Source organism: Notolepis coatsorum, assembly GCF_963971535.1.
Source record: "Notolepis coatsorum genome assembly, chromosome: 12".
NCBI classification, from domain to species: Eukaryota; Metazoa; Chordata; class Actinopteri; order Aulopiformes; family Paralepididae; genus Notolepis; species Notolepis coatsorum.
The window spans coordinates 26,725,480-26,746,952 of record NC_140176.1 but is presented as its reverse complement, the minus strand read 5'-3'; the positions used below and the strand labels follow the sequence as shown (position 1 = coordinate 26,746,952).

The following is a 21,473-nucleotide window of genomic DNA, read 5'->3' as shown; positions in this document are numbered from 1 at the left end:
TTTTCAAGTTCTTTGTTCATTTTCATGCATCCACATGTATGCAGTCCTTTTTTTTTATCCACTTTTTATCCCATTTTTCTATATTTTCTCCCATCCCAATTTCGTATCATCCAATTCAACCCTCCCCTGTCACGAATGCTGTTTCTTGCCTCCCACAAGCCGGCTGCAATGTGGACTAAGTCATACATAGCACAAGTCCCCTCCGGTACTTGAGGTAACAGCAGTCGCATCTTTTCACCTGCGCAGCTCGATCTCTCAGTGGCGAGGAGTAACGCGTGGGAGGCTCACGCTGCCCCCGACACTTCCTGATTCTACTGCGCATGCGCACCAACCGACCTGTAGGAGTCGCTGTCCACAACGCCCGATCCCCACCCATCAGTTTCCCACCCCCTAATACGGCCAATGTGTATTAGTATGAACGACCAGCTAAACTGAAAGCAATGTGGAGCGCTGGGCTCGAACAGGCGAGCCCAGCGTCTCCGCATTCGTGGCGAGCGCCTTGCCCACTACGCCACTTAGCCGCCCTCACATGTATGCAGTCCTATGTTGCATACGAACTAATATCGCCAAGGTTAAACATCCCCTCCAGATGTATTAAACTCTTTTGTTATTTACCAGGAATTCCAAGTCGGCAGCTTATATTCTTTCAAGACATGTCAATAACTACTCAGCTTTCTGTGTAGCTGAAAATAAAGGTATAAAGTTACCACATACTGGACCATGAGATGTTTGACCTATTAGTGATGTTACACATGCAACTCAGATTTCAGGGAAGTACAGACGAGCACTTCCTCTCCAGGGGAAGAATGTGAAAATGGTGTGGTGACGAGTTCTGCACAAATAACCATCTGTATAGTCAAAGTCACAAATAACCATCTGTATAGTCAAAGTCACAAATAACCATCTGTATAGTCAAAGTCACAAATAACCATCTGTATAGTCAAAGTCACAAATAACCATCTGTATAGTCAAAGTCACAAATAACCATCTGTATAGTCAAAGTCACAAATAACCATCTGTATAGTCAAAGTCACAAATAACCATCTGTATAGTCAAAGTCACAAATAACCATCTGTATAGTCAAAGTCACAAATAACCATCTGTATAGTCAAAGTCACAAATAACCATCTGTATAGTCAAAGTCACAAATAACCATCTGTATAGTCAAAGTCACAAATAACCATCTGTATAGTCAAAGTCACAAATAACCATCTGTATAGTCAAAGTCACAAATAACAATCTGTATAGTCAAAGTCACAAATAACCATCTGTATAGTCAAAGTCACAAATAACAATCTGTATAGTCAAAGTCACAAATAACAATCTGTATAATCAAAGTCACAAATAACCATCTGTATAGTCAAAGTCACAAATAACAATCTGTATAGTCAAGGTCGTGCTTCCAACAGGAGTTAATGATAAAAAAAAAACGTTTTTGAGAGAAGGGGATCTTTAAGAATACACACTATGGGGGGGCAGGTGGCGCACGGAGATTACGTTCGTCACCAACACCGGGAGACACTGGATTCGCCTGTTCGAATCCAGCTCCCGGCGTTGCTATCAGCTTGGCTGGCCTCTCACACTGATACAATTCGCTGTATCAGGGGGTGGGAAAGCTGAAGGGTGGGTCCTGGGCGTTGTGGACAGCGACCCCTACAGTTCGGTCGGGGCGCCTGCTCAGCAAGGGTTGGAACTAAGGAGAGATAGTGTGGCCTCCCACACGCTACACTCTCCCCGGTGAGAACCTACGCGGCCAGGTTGGCCTGCCCCAGGCTGCACATGCGTCGGAGGAAAGCATGTGACAGTCTCCGGTCTCCCGGACCAACAGTAGGGGAAAGTACGCAACAACCAGGAAGGGTGGGATGGGAGAAAAATCGGGAAAAAAGGAGGGGAAGAAAGATATATAAAAAAATAAATAAAAATACACACTATGATAACGGTTAATGTTTGTAAATACCAAATTAATGCTATGTGTATTCCAGGTTTGGGGACTCTGTGAAAGGCAATCTTGTGATTGGCACACTGTCTTGGCCCTCCCCCTGGGTTATTGTGATTGGATCCTTCTTCTCCTGCTGTGGGGCGGGGCTTCAGAGTCTGACTGGTGCCCCTCGCCTGTTGCAGGCCATCGCACGGGACGGCATCGTCCCTTTCCTACAGGTCAGCAAACACACACACACACACACACACATCCTGTCCTCAGTTCACCCCTACCTGATTATTATGAACATTGTTTTCATGTCTATATTAATACCTGTCACACACAGCAGGCTGAGAGAAGTTGACAAACTGAATAATTATTCATTCAATTATACTGATAATTGCAATATTTATTTGTATTTGTTTATTTTATGTGCACACGAATATAAATATGGTTATTGGGCTTAATGCAAGGACCTCCCTTATAGAAATAATGAATAGATACAAAGTCAAAGGTCAGATAGATTAAAACAGCAGTGGCCAATCAGTAGTGGTTAACACAGTTGCCTCACAGCAAGAAGGTAGCAGGTTCTAACCCATCTGCCTCACAGCAAGAAGGTAGCAGGTTCTAACCCATCTGCCTCACAGCTTGAAGGTAGCAGGTTCTAACCCATCTGCCTCACAGCTTGAAGGTAGCAGGTTCTAACCCATCTGCCTCACAGCAAGAAGGTAGCAGGTTCTAACCCATCTGACAAAGAGGCTGCCTGCTTTTCCTAAACAGTTCGGTTGGATTAATTGCACAGGATATACCGGTATACGTAAAAAAAATATATATACTTGGCCTTAAATCCACAGAAAACAAATCATTCTCCTCCGCTGGTCCCCGACTCTGGAATCAACTCCCATTACACATCAGAGAAGCCCCATCCGTAGAAACATTTAAGTCCCACCTCAAAACCCACCTGTTCAATCTCGCATACCACTCCTGACCCCCCCCCCCCCCCCCCCAACCCCTGCATCACTTACATTTTCACATCTGTACACACCTATATTTTAGTATTATTATTTATTTAGGAATGTTCTCTCTGTCTTGTCTCTAAGCTGTCTCCCTCTCTCTGTATTATCCCCACCATGTTGTCATTGTGAAAGTCCATGTACTGTGTTTGTCCATGTACTGTGTTTGTCTGTATGCTATAATGCCATGTATGTAAAGCGCTTTGAGATGCCTAATGTAAGGCGCTATATAAAATAAATGTATTATTATTATTATTATTATTATTATTATTATTATTATTATTATTAAAGAGATTGTAATTGTAGGTGTTTGGCCATGGGAAAGCCAATGGGGAGCCCACCTGGGCGTTGCTCCTGACGGCTGGGATCTGTGAGGTCGGCATCCTCATCGCCTCGCTGGACGCCGTCGCTCCCATCCTCTCCATGTGAGTATGTATGTCAGAGTGATGTATTGTCACCAAAACACACTTCTGTTGGGAGCCATCCGGATGTTTCGGGGGACATTTCTCTCCACAAAGGAATGCTGGTTGCTCTCAGAGTATAGGACCGACTAATACCGTACTAGCAAGGAGTGGGTTGCTTCACGACCATGATGAGTTTTTTTTCCAATTATGGAATGTCTGATTGTTTTGATTTTGGCCTCCACCGTCTCACCATAAGTCTGTTAACTTTATTGTGTTATCCTGACAGTCTAGGGTAGACGTCTTACTTTATAAGTTCAAGTCAAATTAACTAAACTAAACAAAATTCTGCACAGGTCATATTGGTTATTTTTAGTTGACAGTTTTTAAAGGAGAGTGGGCAGTCCATTCCTTTTTAGGATTTTTTCCAGTATCGGATCATCCATCCCTAAACATAATCCACTTTTGTCTCTCTCGTTTGTCTCTCCCAGGTTCTTCCTCATGTGCTACCTTTTCGTGAACCTGGCCTGCGCTCTCCAGACCCTGCTGAGCACACCCAACTGGAGGCCTCGCTTCAAGTACTACCACTGGTGAGCTGAACGCATCGCACACCTCTACATGGCGACTGGAGGAAGGAGGGAAGGACAGAAGAAAGGAAGGAAGGAATAGGGAGGGCCCTGTGGGCACCAGAGAGGAATGGAAGCTGAGGGGAAGCTTTGAAGAGAGTTGTGTCTTTCACGGCTGAAAACATGTCATCATGAGAACCTTCCAGGCTCTTTGATTGACCACAAAGTGTCATGCCTGTGAGCTGCCACTAGGGGCAGAGTGGTTAACTGTGAGTGAGTGAATGAATGAGTGATTGAGTTAGTGACATTGCCAGTGTCGTCGTGGAGTGTCCAGTGCAAAGTGCCAGTAGCTAGTGGACATCTGTTACTGTATATACAACAGATTACAACTGGTACCCTGTATATAGGCTCTCTTGCTGGAAGCTCCCACACCAGATGTCTCAAACACACATACACACTGTACGTGTGATATTGAAATTGTGTGTGTGTGTGTGCGTGTGTTTTCTTCCTCCAGGGCGCTGTCTTTTCTTGGGATGAGCTTGTGTCTCTCGCTCATGTTCATCTGCTCCTGGTATTATGCCATCGTAGCCATGGGCATCGCAAGCTGCATCTACAAGTACATCGAGTACAGAGGGTGAGTTCTGTGAAGGTGCTGAGCCACTGTGTTAAACACTCTACTGTACCACTGTGTTAAACACTCTACTGTACCACTGTGTTAAACAATCTACTGTACCACTGTGTTAAACACTCTACTGTGTTAAACACTCTACTGTGTTAAACACTCTACTGCAGGGCTATTCAACTAAATTGTTCAGGGGGCCACATTGTCAGAAACCCAAGGGGCCAGGGGCCGGACTGCCACGGCGCCTCCCCGTGCTATGAATATATGTACACTTGACACAACACGCAACCACATTTTCACAACTTTTATTTAACTACATTGCAAAAGTAGTATACTTCTAAAAAAAATTGCTTCATCCATGTGCCACATCTGCAACATCTCCTGCAAAAAGTGCTTCATTTATGTGCCACATCTGCAACATCTCCTGCAAAAAGTGCTTCATTTATGACTGTGCAACAACTGCAACATCTCCTCTTCAACATTTCAATATAAAAATTAAATAAAAAACAAACAAGTGCATGATGTGCATCTGAACATTCTAACATCAACACTTGAACAAAAAAACACATTTATAGTGCAGATGAGCTTATGAAAAAGTGCTTCATGTCTGTGCAACAACAGCAAATCACAGCATCTTATTAGCACTTATTGTCCACTCTTAACTCTCAAACATCAGGGGGGTGGGGGGCAGACAGGCCTAGCCTACATACACACATCTAATGAGAGCGATTGCACTTCTTTGACTGGGCAATGGCAGAGAAAGAGGGTTCATAGGAAGTGAGGGCTACCCGCAAACAGTGATGCAAATGCTCATTTGTCAAGGAGGCACGGTTGCTTGTTTTAATGGCATTCATGTGAGAGAAACTGGATTAACAGGTGTATGTTGAGCCAAACATTGTTAGCACAGATATTGCCAGCGTTTTTATTTTGGGGAATGTCTTGACATGAATACACTTTATCCAAAATGTTGTGGTGGATTCATTCTCAAGTGCCTGCTTCAGAGCAGATGATGCTTGCATGTCAATTATTTCAAGTTGCAGGAGACCTTCATCAATGTGAAGTGATGCAAGGAACTCTTGTCCTTTTGTGGAAATAGCAGCTACATTGGCAAATGGGTTGCTCACAAAATGCATCAATTCTCTGGACATGTCAAATTCATCAAATCGACTTGCAAAGTTTTCCCTCAATTTATCAATGAAATCTGTCATTAATTGAGTGACTTTTGGCTCAATTGTGCGTGTTAACGTTGACATGAAAAGAAAAAAGTAAAAAAAAAAATATATAATTTTTTTTTTTTTTTTATATTTTTTTTTTATTATCATGTAATCTTTGGCGGGCCGGTCAGAATCATCCCGCGGGCCGGATCTGGCCCGCGGGCCGCCAGTTGAATAGCCCTGCTCTACTGTGTTAAACACTCTACTGTACCACTGTGTTAACACTTTGAGTGCCAGCCATGAGGAGCGCTAAAAGGCTCCGTATGCCAGCGTCCACTTCAATGATAGAGCTCTCATATTTGCAAACACATAAACTATGTCTTAAATTATGGCTATGTGTCTAATCTGGCCGTCGCTTATCAATGACTTGTTTGCGGTCAACATTGTCAAAACGGATTGTTTTTTAATCTGTTCATTTCCGTTTTATACCATTTTGAAAAAACGCTATTTTTTTTTAAGTTTCAGGAAAATATAAAGATTCTGTGATAATCGCCCTTTACTAGAATATTCTGGAATACACAAAAAACGTTGTAATTTTTCTGCCTATTTATGAATCGTTTTCAAATAAACGCTAGATTATCGATAGTATGTGTGTACTTATGCACGCTATAGAAGCGAGCTGAAAAATCGATTCTCATTTCCTGATCAGCACACACACACGCACACACACACATAGGGCACACGTTGATATCTCTGTGAAAAAAGTTCTGATTATCCTAAGACTGGTAAAATAGATTCCTTACCTCAGATCAGATGTTCTCCAAAAAGATTATTCTAATTCCTGATCGCCATTCCAAATATCGATCGCGTTTATTGATCCAACGCTGGGTACTGGAAATATGTATTCCACGCTGTTTTGGGGCTCGGCAATGAATCCGATCCTTTCGGGTGACTTGTCTGAGAAGTAAAATGAGGAAGCTGGATTTCTTCCCCCCCATGTGTTTCATTCAATCCATTCCAAAGGGGTGCAGTACAACAGGGAGAGACGATAGGGGGCGGTATTTTCCCAATGAAGCTCAGAGAGAGTTTGCAGCACTAACGTGAGACTAGATTGATGAAATATGAATTCAAATCGCTAATAAAAAAAAAGCGAGATTTATCGTCACTGGTACTCAACGGTCGGCATGAACTAACGATAAATCTCGTCTCTGGCACTCAAAGTGTTAAACACTACTGTGTTAAACACTACTGTGTTAAACACTCTACTGTACCACTGTGTTAAACACTCTACTGTGTTAAACACTCTACTGTACCACTGTGTTAAACACTCTACTGTGTTAAACACTCTACTGTACCAGTGTTAAACACTCTACTGTACCACTGTGTTAAACACTCTACTGTGTTAAACACTCTACTGTGTTAAACACTCTACTGTACCACTGTGTTAAACACTACTGTGTTAAACACTACTGTACCACTGTGTTAAACACTCTACTGTACCACTGTGTCAAACACTCTACTGTCATCATCATTAGGTGGCTTCTTCGTTCCGAAGGTTGCCTATCACTCTCCAACCCATTCTGTCCAACTCCGTGACTCCGCCTCTCACTCCGCTCCAATCTACTGTGTTAAACACTCTACTGAGCCACTGTTAAACACTCTACTGTACCACTGTGTTAAACACTCTACTGTGTTAAACACTCTACTGTACCACTGTTAAACACTCTACTGTACCACTGTTAAACACTACTGTACCGTGTTAAACACTCTACTGTACCACTGTTAAACACTCTACTGTACCACTCTGTTAAACACTCTACTGTACCACTGTGTTAAACACTCTACTCTACCACTGTGTTAAACAATACTGTGTTAAACACTCTACCACTGTGTTAAACACTCTACTCTACCACTGTGTTAAACACTCTACTGTACCACTGTGTTAAACACTCTACTCTACCACTGTGTTAAACACTCTACTCTACCACTGTGTTAAACAATACTGTGTTAAACACTCTACTCTACCACTGTGTTGGACAGCTGAGGAAATGTAAGGTTTTTGGGCACCGATAAATAGCTTCATTGTAGTCTCTCCCTCCCTACCACACTAGCTATGCTGCTACACTGGCTAGCTCCTGATATTGATGAGTTGCCCAATCAGTTGCCCTGTGCATCACTGCCACAGTTAGCTGTGTCGGGAATAAAAAAAAAGGTAATTGCTAATTGTCCAGAATAAGTGTAATTTAATGAGTCAAGGTCCCAGCACGAGGCAGAATTAACCCAATAGGGAGGTGTAGTGGTTACGTCATTGCCGTTTTTCGTGTTCCACCCTCTGTCCAACGCAATGTATTTCCCCATTGCCCATTTCTAAATCGCCTCGTTTAAAACAAATAAAGCATTAACATTGGCATGGTGTACCTTTCTGTGCTTATTCATCCACAATCTATAGCTCAACATGAAAATATTCGCAATTAATCATAAAAAAATTCGCGAAATTTTATTTCAACCAAAAATTTTTAAACAATAATGTTAGTGATAGAAGGGAACTCATTTTGTGCAAAAATGTAAAGCTTTTCAATTTCCATGCGGCAGGATTGTTACAATAGCCGATAATCCATTTTCCCAATGATAAATCCCTATACGGATGGAACAACCAGTGACGTCAGACTACACCTCCCTATTTGGGCAAAGGTTTATTAAGAACATCAGTCAACACGTCATTAGGTAGTTTCGTATCAGTGAAAGAAATCAAGTGAATCCAACTGTGTGTTGGGATTTTCATGTCACTTTTATTTTTCTCACTCATCCTTTTGTTTATTCTCTCCATCTTTAGGGCAGAGAAGGAGTGGGGTGACGGGATACGGGGTCTTTCTCTTAATGCAGCCCGCTACGCCCTCATTCGCCTGGAGGAGGCGCCGCCACACACCAAGAACTGGAGGTATACACGTGTCTCTCTCTCTTTCTCTGTGTGTGTTTATTGTACCAGGTGAATCAATCAAACCCACGCAAACAAATCTGAATTGCCATTTTGCCCTAGTTTTGATGCTGATGGATATCAGAGAGAGAGAGAGAGAGAGAGAGAGAGAGAGAGAGAGAGAGAGAGAGAGAGAGAGAGAGAGAGAGAGAGAGAGAGAGAGAGAGAGAGAGAGAGAGAGAGAGAGAGAGAGAGAGAGAGAGAGAGAGAGAGAGAGAGAGAGAGAGAGAGAGAGAGAGAGAGAGAGAGAGAGAGAGAGAGAGAGAGAGAGAGAGAGAGAGAGAGAGAGAGAGAGAGAGAGAGAGAGAGAGAGAGAGAGAGAGAGAGAGAGAGAGAGATTAAGGCTGTCAAATATATCGCGTTAACTCCCGATTCTATTAATGCCACTAATTCTTTTAACTCAAGATTAACTAAAAAAAAATAAAAATAAATTTTTTTTTTTTTTACTAGACTTCACTCAGGTGTATTATTGATGCTCTCATTGATACTATGTTTGTTTCTGAAGTGTGTGTGTGTGTGTGTGTGTGTGTGTGTGTGTGTGTGTGTGTGTGTGTGTGTGTGTGTGTGTGTGAGATATAGAGAGAGAGGGTGAGAGAGATGAGGAAGGGGCAAAAGAGAAAAAGAGCTGGGAGAGTGTGTGTGAGGGAGAGAGGGGTGTGTGTGATTAATCAGCCCTTGTGTGTGTGAATGTAACAAGTTCCTAACGTTTTCTTTCCCCTATTATTTCATGCACACTTTATTCATTGTTTTAAATTATTATTTTCTTTTAAGTTATTTTGTGCATCACTCTGTTTTGAATTTGATGCAAATTTGCAATGCATGAGGGTCATCCTTTTGTGTTAAATGGCTGCACAAAGCAAGCATTTGTTGACTCGCATGTTGATAAGAGTATTAAAACTTGGAACTTGAAAAAGATCTGTTTAAGGTATAAAAAAAAATAAAAAATAAAAAAAAATGCGATTAATTTGCGATTAATCGCGAGTTAACTATGGACAATCATGCGATTAATCGAGTTAAATATTTTAATCGTTTGACAGCACTAATATATATATACCGTACTTTTCGGACTATAAGCCGCGGCTTTTTTTCCCATTTTTCGACCCTGCGGCTTATATACCGGTGCGGCTTATATGTGGACCAAACCCGAAAATATTGCTTTTTTTACTGCATTGAAATGTTATTTATCTGTTCCCTTATTTGCTAAACTTAATACAACTTGTAAATGAGTTAATTCTTGTTATTTGTCTGACAGTATTGTGACAATCCCCTCTGTGCACGAACCCTTACATATGGTAATTAAACATTAAAACACCTGCGGCTTATAGTCCAGTGCGGCTTATATATGTACACATCATTCAATTTAGCTGCTGCGGCTTATAGTCAGGTGCGGCTTATAGTGCGAAAAGTACGGTATATATATTGGCATGACGTCCAGCACCACGGTGCCAGGTGGAGGGTGCCAGGGAGTTCATTCTGCTCATCCAGAAGATTAGGTTTAAAGTTAAACTTGTGTTCAGAGCAACAGCATGCAGCACAGTGGAATGGAGAACCTACTGTAGAAACAATAGCAAGGATCTGGCCAAAATGGCTGGAGGCAAGAGAGAGGGGGTGGAGAGAGAGAGAGAGAGAGAGAGAAGAGAGAGAGAGAGAATCCCAAGTTGATTCATCTCTGCCCTATCCCTATATAAACCAGTCTCATAGAAGCAGACATAGGCTGCCCTGTCCAAAAAGCATTTCAGTCTTGTTTGTTTCTTTAGGTATGTAGCTGACACTTTGAGTGCCACGGGTCCGGTGCCCCGGAACCCTGTTGCATGCCACCACCCACTTCAATGACAGAGCTCTCATATTTGCAAACGCATAAACTATAGCTTAAATTATGGCTGTGTCTAATATGGCCGTCGCTTATCAATGACTTGTTTGCAGTCAACATTGTCGAAACGGATTGTTCATTTCCGTTTTATACCATTTTGAAAAACGCTAGTTTTTTGAAAGTTTCAGAAAATGTCAGATTCTGTGATAATCGGCCTTTACTGGAATACACTGGAATACACAAAACACGTAATTTTTCTGCCTATTTATGAATAGTTTTCAAATAAACGCTAGATTATCGATAGTATACCGGTATGTGTACTTATGCACGCTATAGAAGCGGGCTGAAAAATCGATTATCTTATTTCCTGATCGCACACACACACAGACACACACATACACACATATGGCACACGCTGATATATAGGTGAAAATAGCTCTGATTATCCCAAGACTGGTAAAAGAGATTCCTTACCTCAGATCAGACCAAAAAGATTATTCCAATTCCTGATCGCCATTCCAAATATCGATCGCGTTTATTGATCCAACGCTGGGTACTGGAAACACACATTCTCTGCTGTTCTGGTGGTGGGCGATGACTTCGATCGTCTCCGGTTACATGCCTGACAAGTAAAATGTGGAAGCAGGACTTTTTTTTCTCCATGCGTTTCATTCAATCCAATCCGAAGGGGTGCAGTACCATCCGGGGAGACGATAGGGGGCGGTATTTTCCCTGTTCGAGTTCAGGCAGATCCCCACTGGTAACGTGAGACTAGATTGATGAAAAATGAATGGAAAAATCGATAATAAAAAAAATAACGATTTAAAAACGAGATCTCTCGTCGGCTGGCACTCAACGGTTGGCATGAACTAACGAGAAATCTTGTTGCTGGCACTCAAAGTGTTAAACTGAGGGACTTAAGTTCGAACAGCAGAGGAGGCAGCAGCAACATGGCCTTTTTAATTAGCAGTTTTTATGCTAGTTTAACTTTCAGGTGTAATTTTTCTAGATGTTTTATCTTCTGGATTCTATAACTCTATAGGTTTAATGACCAGTAGGCCGACATAAGAATGTTCATTTGTCAAATGTAAAAAAGAAAAAAATACATTTTGTAATAAGTCTACAGTTTCTGCTCTGTTATCCTTTCCGTACTCTGCCTCAGTCAGTTACTGTTCTGGAATTGATACTTCTTATCTGGAACAATGTCACCTAACTAACCAAGCAAGTTTCTCAAGAGCATATATTTTTTACAAACAAAATAGAACCAATTGGATTGGTCCCTGAGTTCACATGTGACTATGTAATTCACCCAGAGGAGGCAGAGGAAACCATAGATATATATAAAGACTATATGGCGCAAGGCAGAGTCTCTTGTGTAGTTCACCTGCGGCCATCTTGCTACAGTTAACTACTGCTTTAAGGTGAGTGATCTGCACAAACAAAAATACTCGCTGAAATCTTGACGGATTTACAAACGGTTTGGTCTATTACAAACGTTATTAATGTGGCTATGATTCTTGCTTTTTTAATTTTATTTATACATTTTTATATGAAAGTCTATTATACGTAAGATAACTACATCTCTGAAATTTTTTAACAAACCAAACGGTTGAAAATTTAGCACGCTATGGTTATTTCAATAGTACATGCACATTGCACTATAGACATTCATGTTATGAGTGGGCATGCTACCCTGTGGCAAGATGGCCACCATGTGGCAACGTCGGTCTCCGTTGGCCAGCAGCGCGGGTGAGTCATCTAGTCTTTATATATATCTATGGAGGAAACACTTCAAGGAACAGAGAGGATATCCCATAATAACTGAGTGTGCTATTGCCCTCCGCTACACTGGACACTGCCAACTACCATCCCCACAGAATCTAAACCCAAATCAGCAGCCGCCAAGTACTGACCATCTCCTGAGTCTCTGTTGTATGAGCGGGCGTGGATCCATCGTTGGGTACAGGGTTGTGGGCTGCACTCCAAACTAACTGCATGTCAACAAAATGGAGCCTGTGTTTGATTGATTCATTCAAATTAAGAACCTTGTAATATACATCCGAAATGCACTACAAAGGTTCCAGAGGATAGTAAATGAAAATAAAACACCTGTTTCCAAAGTGGTACTGCAACAAGACAGACTGTACAGTACTTACTGACAGGAAATACAATATGTGCCTAATAACCTGTCAACAATAACCTGTCAACAATAGCCTGTCAATAATAGCCTGTTAACAATAGCCTGTCAACATCAACAATAGCCTGTCAACAATCGGTCCAACATAAAATTACGCACACCCAATTATTGATAGCCGGGAATTGTCTCAACAACAATAAAAGAAACCCAGTGTGATCATACTAGATGGCCAGCAAACACGGACACCTTGACAAATGGCTCAAATGGCTTTCATTTGGAAGAAGGCGGTTATATGAAATACAACTCTGTTCTGTTCATTCCAAAGTGTCATTGCAGCTTGGTTCCTGACCCCTGCTGGTAATGACTCCCCTCTTAAATGTATTTCATACCAGATCCATTTTCATTGCCTCTGTTAATCCACTGATCTGTAGCCTCTCAGTCTCTCTTCCTCTGTCAACCCCATAATATCATCAACTTAAAGCAACCCATAGGCAGTGTCACATCCATCTGATTTACTGAGCTTGTAGTGGAATTAAAATGTTATGAAGAATATTGGTTTTAGAGTGTATAAATAGCCAGCTACATTTTAAAGGGACAGGTCTCACATTATCTATTCTAGATGGAGGAAAATTACATAAACAAACGGTAACCTCTGTCCTGTAATCAAATATATTTTGGTCTGAGCCCCAGCTGTTGCTGATATAGCTAACCCTGTAATTATCCAGTGTTCCTTAGACCGCAAATGTTGGATGTGTCTAATTTCCAGGTAATTCCCATTTGATTTAAGGAGGGCCAGATAATCCACAACAATCTGCTCTCTCTCCCTGTCCAGAAACCAGTCTAATGCACTGGAACTTTTCTTTTTAATTATGTTTCACTCCTGACCCAATTTATTCTAAAGATGAGTGTCTAAAGCTACTGGCTGTGTCATGTGGCAATAGCCCTCCCTCTCCCTGCTGTGTGAGGGATAGAATACATTGGGCATGTCAGGTAGTATCCTAATAACAAGGACACACTCACAGTGTCAGATGCTTTACACAAAGGGCATGTCCTGTGAGCCGCCACTAGAGGCAGAGCAGCTAAGTGTGAAAGACAAGACAGACAGACAGACAGACAGACAGACAGACAGACAGACAGACAGACAGACAGACAGACAGACAGACAGACAGACAGACAGACCGTACTGGTGCCTCACATATAAAAGAAGGTCAATTAAACTAGAATAACACACAAAATCAACTAACCTGGACTTGTTATCTCCTCTCCTCTCCTTTCTCCTCTCCTCTCCTCTCCTCTCCTCTCCTCTCCTCTCCTCTCCTCTCCTCTCCCCTCCCCTCTCTTCTCCTCTCCTTTCCCCCTCCCCTCTCCTCTCCTCTCCGCCTCTTCTCCTCTCCTCTCCTCCCGTATCCTCTTCTCCTCTCCTCTCCTCTCCCCCTCTTCTCCTCTCCTCTCCTCTCCTTTCCTCTCCCCCTCTTCTCCTCTCCTCTCCTCTCCAACCGTATCCTTTCCTCTTCTCCTCTTCTCCTCTCCTCTTCTCCTCTCCTCTCCTCTCCTCTCCTCTCCCCCTCTTCTCTTCTCCTCTCCTCTCCTCTTCTCTTCTCCTCCAGGCCCCAGGTGCTGGTCTTACTGAATGTGGACTCTGACTTGGCGGTGAAGCACCCTCGCCTGCTGTCCTTCACCACCCAGCTGAAGGCAGGGAAAGGTCTCACTATAGTAGCCAACGTCCTGGAGGGAACCTACCTTACCAAGGAGACAGAGGCCAAGAAGGCTGAGCAGGTAAGGAGGAAACACACACGTGCATACACACACATACTCTCACATACGCACACATAGGCAGGCACTCGTATACATGTATGCACGTCCACATAATACACATTATGTAAGCAGACACAAACAGGCACACAAATGCACATATGCAAACAGCACACATTTGAATACTTTATTTGGTTCCACTAATTATATTACATAAACAGGGAATCAAATGTATCGGGGCCAAGCAGCACTGAACACTTAAGGGTACACATAGCACCTCCTTCTCCATGTGGCTAAGCTGCCAATAATAGCTGAGACAGAGCAATATTTGGCAATTTGTTTGGCTTTTCTTTTAGACATTGCAGCAATTCTCAGACCGCAGTAATAACACACACACGCATACATACATACATACGCACATGTATGCAGGCAGGCACTCCCATAAAACACTATCCTGATTGACTGAGTTGAGAGACAAGGTATCATGGGAAATCCCTGTTGAAACAGTGGAGCTGGATTTAGACTGGGATTTAGAACGTTAGAGGCTTTGCCCATGTGAAACTAAGAGTGATACTACCACCTACTGGCAGTGTTGGGCAACACATCACATGAGACATCGGTACATTCCGTCAGGTGACTTGATGTCCTGGAGAGTGAATGAACACGTGGCTCTGAAGAAATGATCAACAACATTAGAGAAACTATCATTATTTTTGTCCTTCTTTTCATCTCTCCCCCTCCATCCATCCCTCCCCATCCCGCATTTCACTGTATGCCCTGGTATGTATGTGATCAATAAACCTCTTGAAATCTTGAATCCACTTATCTCTGCCTCCATCCATCTGTCTCCATCCATCCCTCCCTGTCCACCTATCTTTCTCCCTCCCTCCCTCCATCCATCCATCTGTCCATCCATCCCTCCCTGTCCACCTATCTTTCTCCCTCCATCCATCCATCTGTCCATCCATCCCTCCCTGTCCACCTATCTTTCTCCCTCCATCCATCATCCATCTCTCTCTCTATCCTTCCATCCATCCATCTGTCCATCCATCCCTCCCTGTCCACCTATCTTTCTCCATCCATCCATCTGTCTCCATCCATCTCCATCCATCCATCCATCTCTTCCTCTCTCCCTCTCAGAACATCAAGTCGGCCATGTCAGCTGAGCGCACCAAGGGGTTCTGCCACGTGGTGGTGTCCTCCAACCTGCGTGACGGCTTCTCCCACCTCATCCAGTCCGCCGGCCTGGGAGGCATGAAGCACAACACGGTTCTGATGGCCTGGCCCGGCACCTGGAAGCAGTCCAACGACCCGCACTCCTGGAAGAACTTCATAGGTAAGGCAACACAACGTGACGGGATGACCAGATCAGAGATTAAAACAAAATGGAATATAATAATAATAATAATAATAATAATAATAATGCAGGACTTTGGAGAAGTCTTTATTTGGCATGCAGTGACACATGCGATGGGCGGCACATACACAGGAACACACACACGCATGCAATTGGGTCGCCGATGCGATTGAGTCTCTGCGCTTGACCCATCCCGTCGTCCTTCCCCCCAAGGGCAGCCAGGAGCAGATAGGGGCGTCGGCGAGCGGCCGCACCCCAGGGACTAGTGTTGTTAAAAATATCGATTTTTCTATACATATCGATTCTGAATATTTAAAACAGTTTCAATACTAATTTCCCGCAATATCGATATTTAATTATTCATAAAAGAAAAAGAAAAAAAATTTTATAAGGAAGTTGCATTGTTTATTTCAATACCTGTAATATTACAGTAGTCCACACACACACACATGTGCATTCAGTTAAGTTGGAATATGACTGTAATACAAACAGTTCAGTTTGTCAGGTACATGCAACATAATACTTACTTAATTTCTAAGATTATATCATTTAGTTATTTTTAAATGTGTGATCATTTCTTGACATTCAGAGCCACGTGTTCATTCACTCCAGGACATCAAGTCACCTGACGGAATGTAACAATGTCTCATGTGATGTGTTGCCCAACACTGCCAGTAAGTGGTAGTATCACTCTTAGTTTCACATGGGCAAAGCCTCTAAAGTTCTAAGATATTTTCAATTGTATGCGTCTATAGTTCCTGAAGGCGGCAATGTAACTGCTTGGCAACACAAATACAAACATCTGCTTTTCACTGTGATTGAAAGCATTAAGAAGCAGTAGAGTATACTGTAACTCCCTCTACTTGCAATGATGACAGCAACACGTTCTTGATATTACTGATTGGATTTATTTCAATCCGAACCGTGAAAACTGAACACATACATGAAATACAACTTATATAGGGAAGTGCGAGGTTCTAGAATGTTCAGCTATGACATCATCACGAACGTTCCAGAATGTTGTGGCAGAGCTAATGTTCTAGACTGTTTTAGCATGTTCTACTATGACATCATCACACACATGTCAGAATGTTCTGGCGGAACTAATGTTCTAGAATGTTCCTAACAATAGTCCGTGGATGAATTATGTACCATTACAATCACTACAATACCAGCCTTTAGGTAGGAACCAAAACCTGGTAGGAACCAAACTTAAACTGAACACAGAGGCAGTTACACTGCGTACAGCGCCTCTTCCTCAGAGTCTGAGGAGGAGGGGTCTGGGAGCTGGAGGGCACAGTCCTGGTCTGGGATCTGGGGGGCACAGCCCTGGTCCCTCAGCAGTTTAGTCACATCATCAATGTCTTCCGAGTCTTTCGGAGCACGGTAGTTCATCACATGGTCCACTCGGATGGTCCGTCCTTTTATCTTACTGCCATTGAGGTTGTCCACAGCCAGGATGGTGCTTCTCTGGTCCTCAAAGCAGATGAAACAGAAACCCTTGGATTGATTGATTGATTGATTGAAAACTTTATTAACAGATTGCAGAATGGGTACAATACAGTACAGCTCAATACACACAATTGTTAAGGGGATGCAGACCAGAGAAAGACTTTCGTCTTGTTTCCACCAGGGTCCCCCATTTTCAATTCATCCGGACATATATGACATACATGACATACAGATAGTCAGTACTGCTACATCTATACATTTATGACATACCAGATTTGCAAATACAGTACTGTTTGTGATACAGAAGGAGTCAAGAAAAGGGAGTATATACATTTGACGTAGAAACTGTACATTGGAGGAGGTTGGGTGGGGGGGGTTGGGTACACTGGGATATTGACAACCATACTGGGTAATTTACATTGGAGGTGGTTGGGGGGGGGGGGGCACACTGTATAAACAAGCAAAACTGTACATTGAGGGGGGGGAGACTCTGTACAAACAAACAAAATTGTACATTGGACTATTGACAAAACCATACTAGGTAAATGACTGTACATTGGAGGGGGTTGGGTTAGGATATTTACAGGGGCCAGTGTTGAATTGCAGTCTCCCGTAGGTGTCTCTTGAGAGAGGTTTTGAAAGTGGGTAGTGATCCACATTCCTTTACAGCTTTGGGTAGGGCGTTCCACATTGATGTGGCATAATTGCGAAACGTGTTTAGTCCCTTATTTGAGCCGAATCTGGGTTTAACATGATTTGTGGAGCTCCCTCTGGTGTTGTGATCGTGGTATTCACTGACCTTTGGGAAGTATTTTGCCATGTACATGGGTACCTTGGTCGTGTAGTGTATCTTGTAGACCAGGCCCATTGCAAGTTGCTGTACTCTGTCATCTACTCTAAGCCATCCTAGGTTGTCAAAGTGGGCAGGGGTGAGGTGGGTTCTAGGAGTAAGGTCAAGCAGTAGTCTGACCAGTTTGTTTTGAGATGTTTGTAATTTTGTTTTTAGCGCCTTTGAGGTGCTTTGGTACCATGAGGTGCAAGCATAGTCGTAGTACCCCTGAATGAGTGCTCCTGCCAGAGTCTTCAGGGTATTCTTGTTTACCAGAGAGGAGATCCGGTACAAGAATCGAGTTCGTTGGTTGACTTTTTTTATTACATTGGATGCCATTTTGTCACAGGAGAGATTAGCCTCTAGGATGGAACCCAGGTAGGTAATTTCATCTTTCCTTGTGACAATATTGTCACCCACTGTAACTGAGAAGCCGTCGGTCTTGCTGAGTTTGTTATTTGAACCGAAGAGAATGGACTCTGTTTTGCCCATGTGTAATGATAGTTTGTTATCAGCGAGCCATATGCAGATTCTGCCTAGTTCCGAGCTGAGGGTTTTTTCAACCTGTACTTCCCCGTCTTTTTGTCGCGCACAAGGTTCAGGTTGACGATCTCTCCATATTGAGAGAACACACAGATGATGTCACCCTCAGTCAGCTCGTAGGGAAACCCTCCAATGAATATCCAGGCACTGTCTTTGTATTCTGCATGCCAAGACACCGTTTCCTTCACCCCAAGACCTGCCTCTCTCTCGTTCAGCCAATTGATCAGTTTCACCTTTGTTAGAGGATTCATGGTGAGCTCACCAAGGAAGAAAGGATGGCAATGATGACAGCAACACGTTCTTTATATTACTGATTATTTCAATCCGAACCGTGAGAACTTATTGGCTGCATGCAATAAGAGAGGAAATTATGGACTTTAGCATCTGCTTTCTTGATCTTCTTTCTTGAGGCTCTGACTCTGTACGCGAAAGACTGGTTGTGGCCGGAACTTCTACTTATATAGGGAAGTGCGAGGTTCTAGCATGTTCAGCTATGACATCATCACGAATGTTCCAGAATGTTGTGGAAGAGCTAATGTTCTAGACTGTTTTAGCAATGTTCTACTATGACATCATCACACACGTGCCAGAATGTTCTGGCGGCACTAATGTTCTAGAATGTTCCTAACAATAGTGGGTGAATTATGTACCATTACAATCACTACAATAGCAGCCTTTAGGTAGGAACCAAAACCTGGTAGGAACCAAACTTAAACTGAACACAGAGGCAGTTACATAATACAATACAATATAATTGAATAGAGACACTGGCGTAAGTATTGGTCTTGTATGGCAGTGGTCCTCAAAGTGGGGTCCCCAGGGGCCCCTAAGGAGGTTACAGGGGGTCTCCAGAAAAAATAATGTCACGGTTTCATTCACTAGAATTTAGCACAATGAGATAATATATAAGAATGATTATTCTAATCATAGGTTTCTGTTACGTGTGCGCTTACTCTGCATGGTGATTGGAACCCAGATAGCAGAGTGAATACGAAAGAAGGCTTGAAATGTTCAGATAAGAGACTATGTGGTGACGATAACAGTGTTTTACTCACAAGACAGGATACACGACTGACAAACACAGGTAACATTTAGACCAGGGGTAGGCAACCCTAGGCACGCGTGCCTGCATAGGCACGCAGGGGCATTTTCATAGGCACAGGGGGCAGCATTAAATTTTTTTTTTTTTTTGAAATATTATAGTGAAATATTTTGCACTGTTGTCGCATTTATCTTGTTGAAATCCTCCCACAGGTTCTTTTTACTACCACATATTTAATTGAGACCCTTTATTTGTTTATTATTTCAATTTAGCTGGAAATACATTGCTACATCATTCAGTAACATTTGCAGAGCCTTATAACAAAAACATTATTACGGTCACCATTGTGACCAGTGGGATTAATCAACAAATTTTATTATTTATTTTTCTATTTCATTGAACATTGCACATGTTAAAAGCAATTTTTTTTCTCTCAAAATGTGAGTATTACCAAGTCAACTTGTGTTCTTAAAACAATGACAATAAACATAGTTTTATTAGGTTGAAATAATGTGGTTGTGTACTTATTTTTCTGTTAACTTATTATGGATTGAAAACTGAAAACCTTAATGCACAGTAACTGAACTCAATATTGTTAAGTTCTGGTAACTTATTATTATTTATTTTTTTACAGTGTAGTCTTGCGATCAATCAAAACTTATTTACACGATATACCTCACATTCACCCTCCATTCACATCCTGGTGTTCTCCTGGTGTTCTCCATTAGGCCTGTAGGTGGAGCTATGACAGCACACGTACAGTACACACACAGATGGTGTGTGATGTGTCCAAAAATGATTGGGCAAATGTGAGTGAAATGGTCGCACTGTATGCAGCTGTTTGTCTGCATTGCATCCCCCCCCCCCCCCCCCCCCCCAACTCAGATTTAGGGTTGATACAACCATCATAATAATATTGTTAATAATAACAATAACAATAATGATGTAATAGCGGCTATGTGGCGCAGTGGGCAAGGCGCTCGCAACGAATGCTGGAGACTAGGCTCGAACAGGATGCCCCCTGTTCGAGCCCCGCTCTCCACAATGCTTTCAGTTTAGCTGGTCGAACACAGTAATACACATTGGCCGTATTACGGGGAGGGAAACTGAAGGGTGGGGATCGGGCGTTGTGGACAGCGACTCCTACAGGTCGGTTGGTGCGCCTGCGCAGTAGAATCAAGAAGCGACGGGGGCGGGGCCCCTCCAAAGCCCAGACCCTTGACGCTGAAAGATCAAGCCGCGCAGGTGAAAAGATGCGACGGCTGTTACCTCGAGTATCGGAGGGGACTCGTGCTATGTATGACTTAGTCCACATTGCAGCCGGCTTGTGGGAGGCAAGAAACAACGTTCGAAGACAGGGGAGGGTTGAATTGGACGATATGAAAATAAATAGAAAAATGGGAGAAAAAGTGGATAAAAAAAAAACAATAATGATGTAATAATGTAAAAATTATCATTAAAAATACCTGATTATGAGAAAAAAATATTACGATGCATGGAATATTGTTGAGGCACACTAGTTACAACTATATTTCAAACAGGCACTCCATGTCAAAAAGGTTGCTGACCCCTGATTTAGACAATGAACCAGCAAGTCTCTGCTGGTCCAGACACTTAATATACAAACACTAATTAGAGACAAAAGGTAATTACAAACAGGACACAGGTGTGGTAGACAAACCTAACGGAACACAGAGCACAGAACACAGAGCACACAGGGGAAAACAATAACAATAGAACAAACTGAGACCAACAGACTAAAACACATTTACAAAACACAGACAGGGAAACACAAATCTAACTAAATGGAAACGACAACATAGACAACGAACATAACAAACATAAATGGCAGATGACAATGTTAATTAGGTGCGTGAGCTGATGCCAGATCTGCCACATCTGG

The 21,473-nt window shown here is 42.5% G+C and overlaps 1 protein-coding gene across 3 annotated transcripts in view; it reads left to right on the top strand.

Moving 5' to 3' along the window:
* Window positions 1-21,473, top strand: part of slc12a7b (solute carrier family 12 member 7b) — a 132,781-nt gene that overhangs the window by 86,978 nt on the left and 24,330 nt on the right. For all 3 annotated transcript variants that reach the window (XM_084326624.1, XM_084326623.1, XM_084326622.1), the window contains exons 12-18: window positions 1,983-2,157; window positions 3,238-3,356; window positions 3,824-3,922; window positions 4,413-4,532; window positions 8,508-8,612; window positions 14,203-14,371; window positions 15,488-15,683. In XM_084326624.1, coding sequence (XP_084182750.1) covers window positions 1,983-2,157; window positions 3,238-3,356; window positions 3,824-3,922; window positions 4,413-4,532; window positions 8,508-8,612; window positions 14,203-14,371; window positions 15,488-15,683 — 983 coding nt within the window. The remainder of the gene's footprint in view (window positions 1-1,982; window positions 2,158-3,237; window positions 3,357-3,823; window positions 3,923-4,412; window positions 4,533-8,507; window positions 8,613-14,202; window positions 14,372-15,487; window positions 15,684-21,473) is intronic.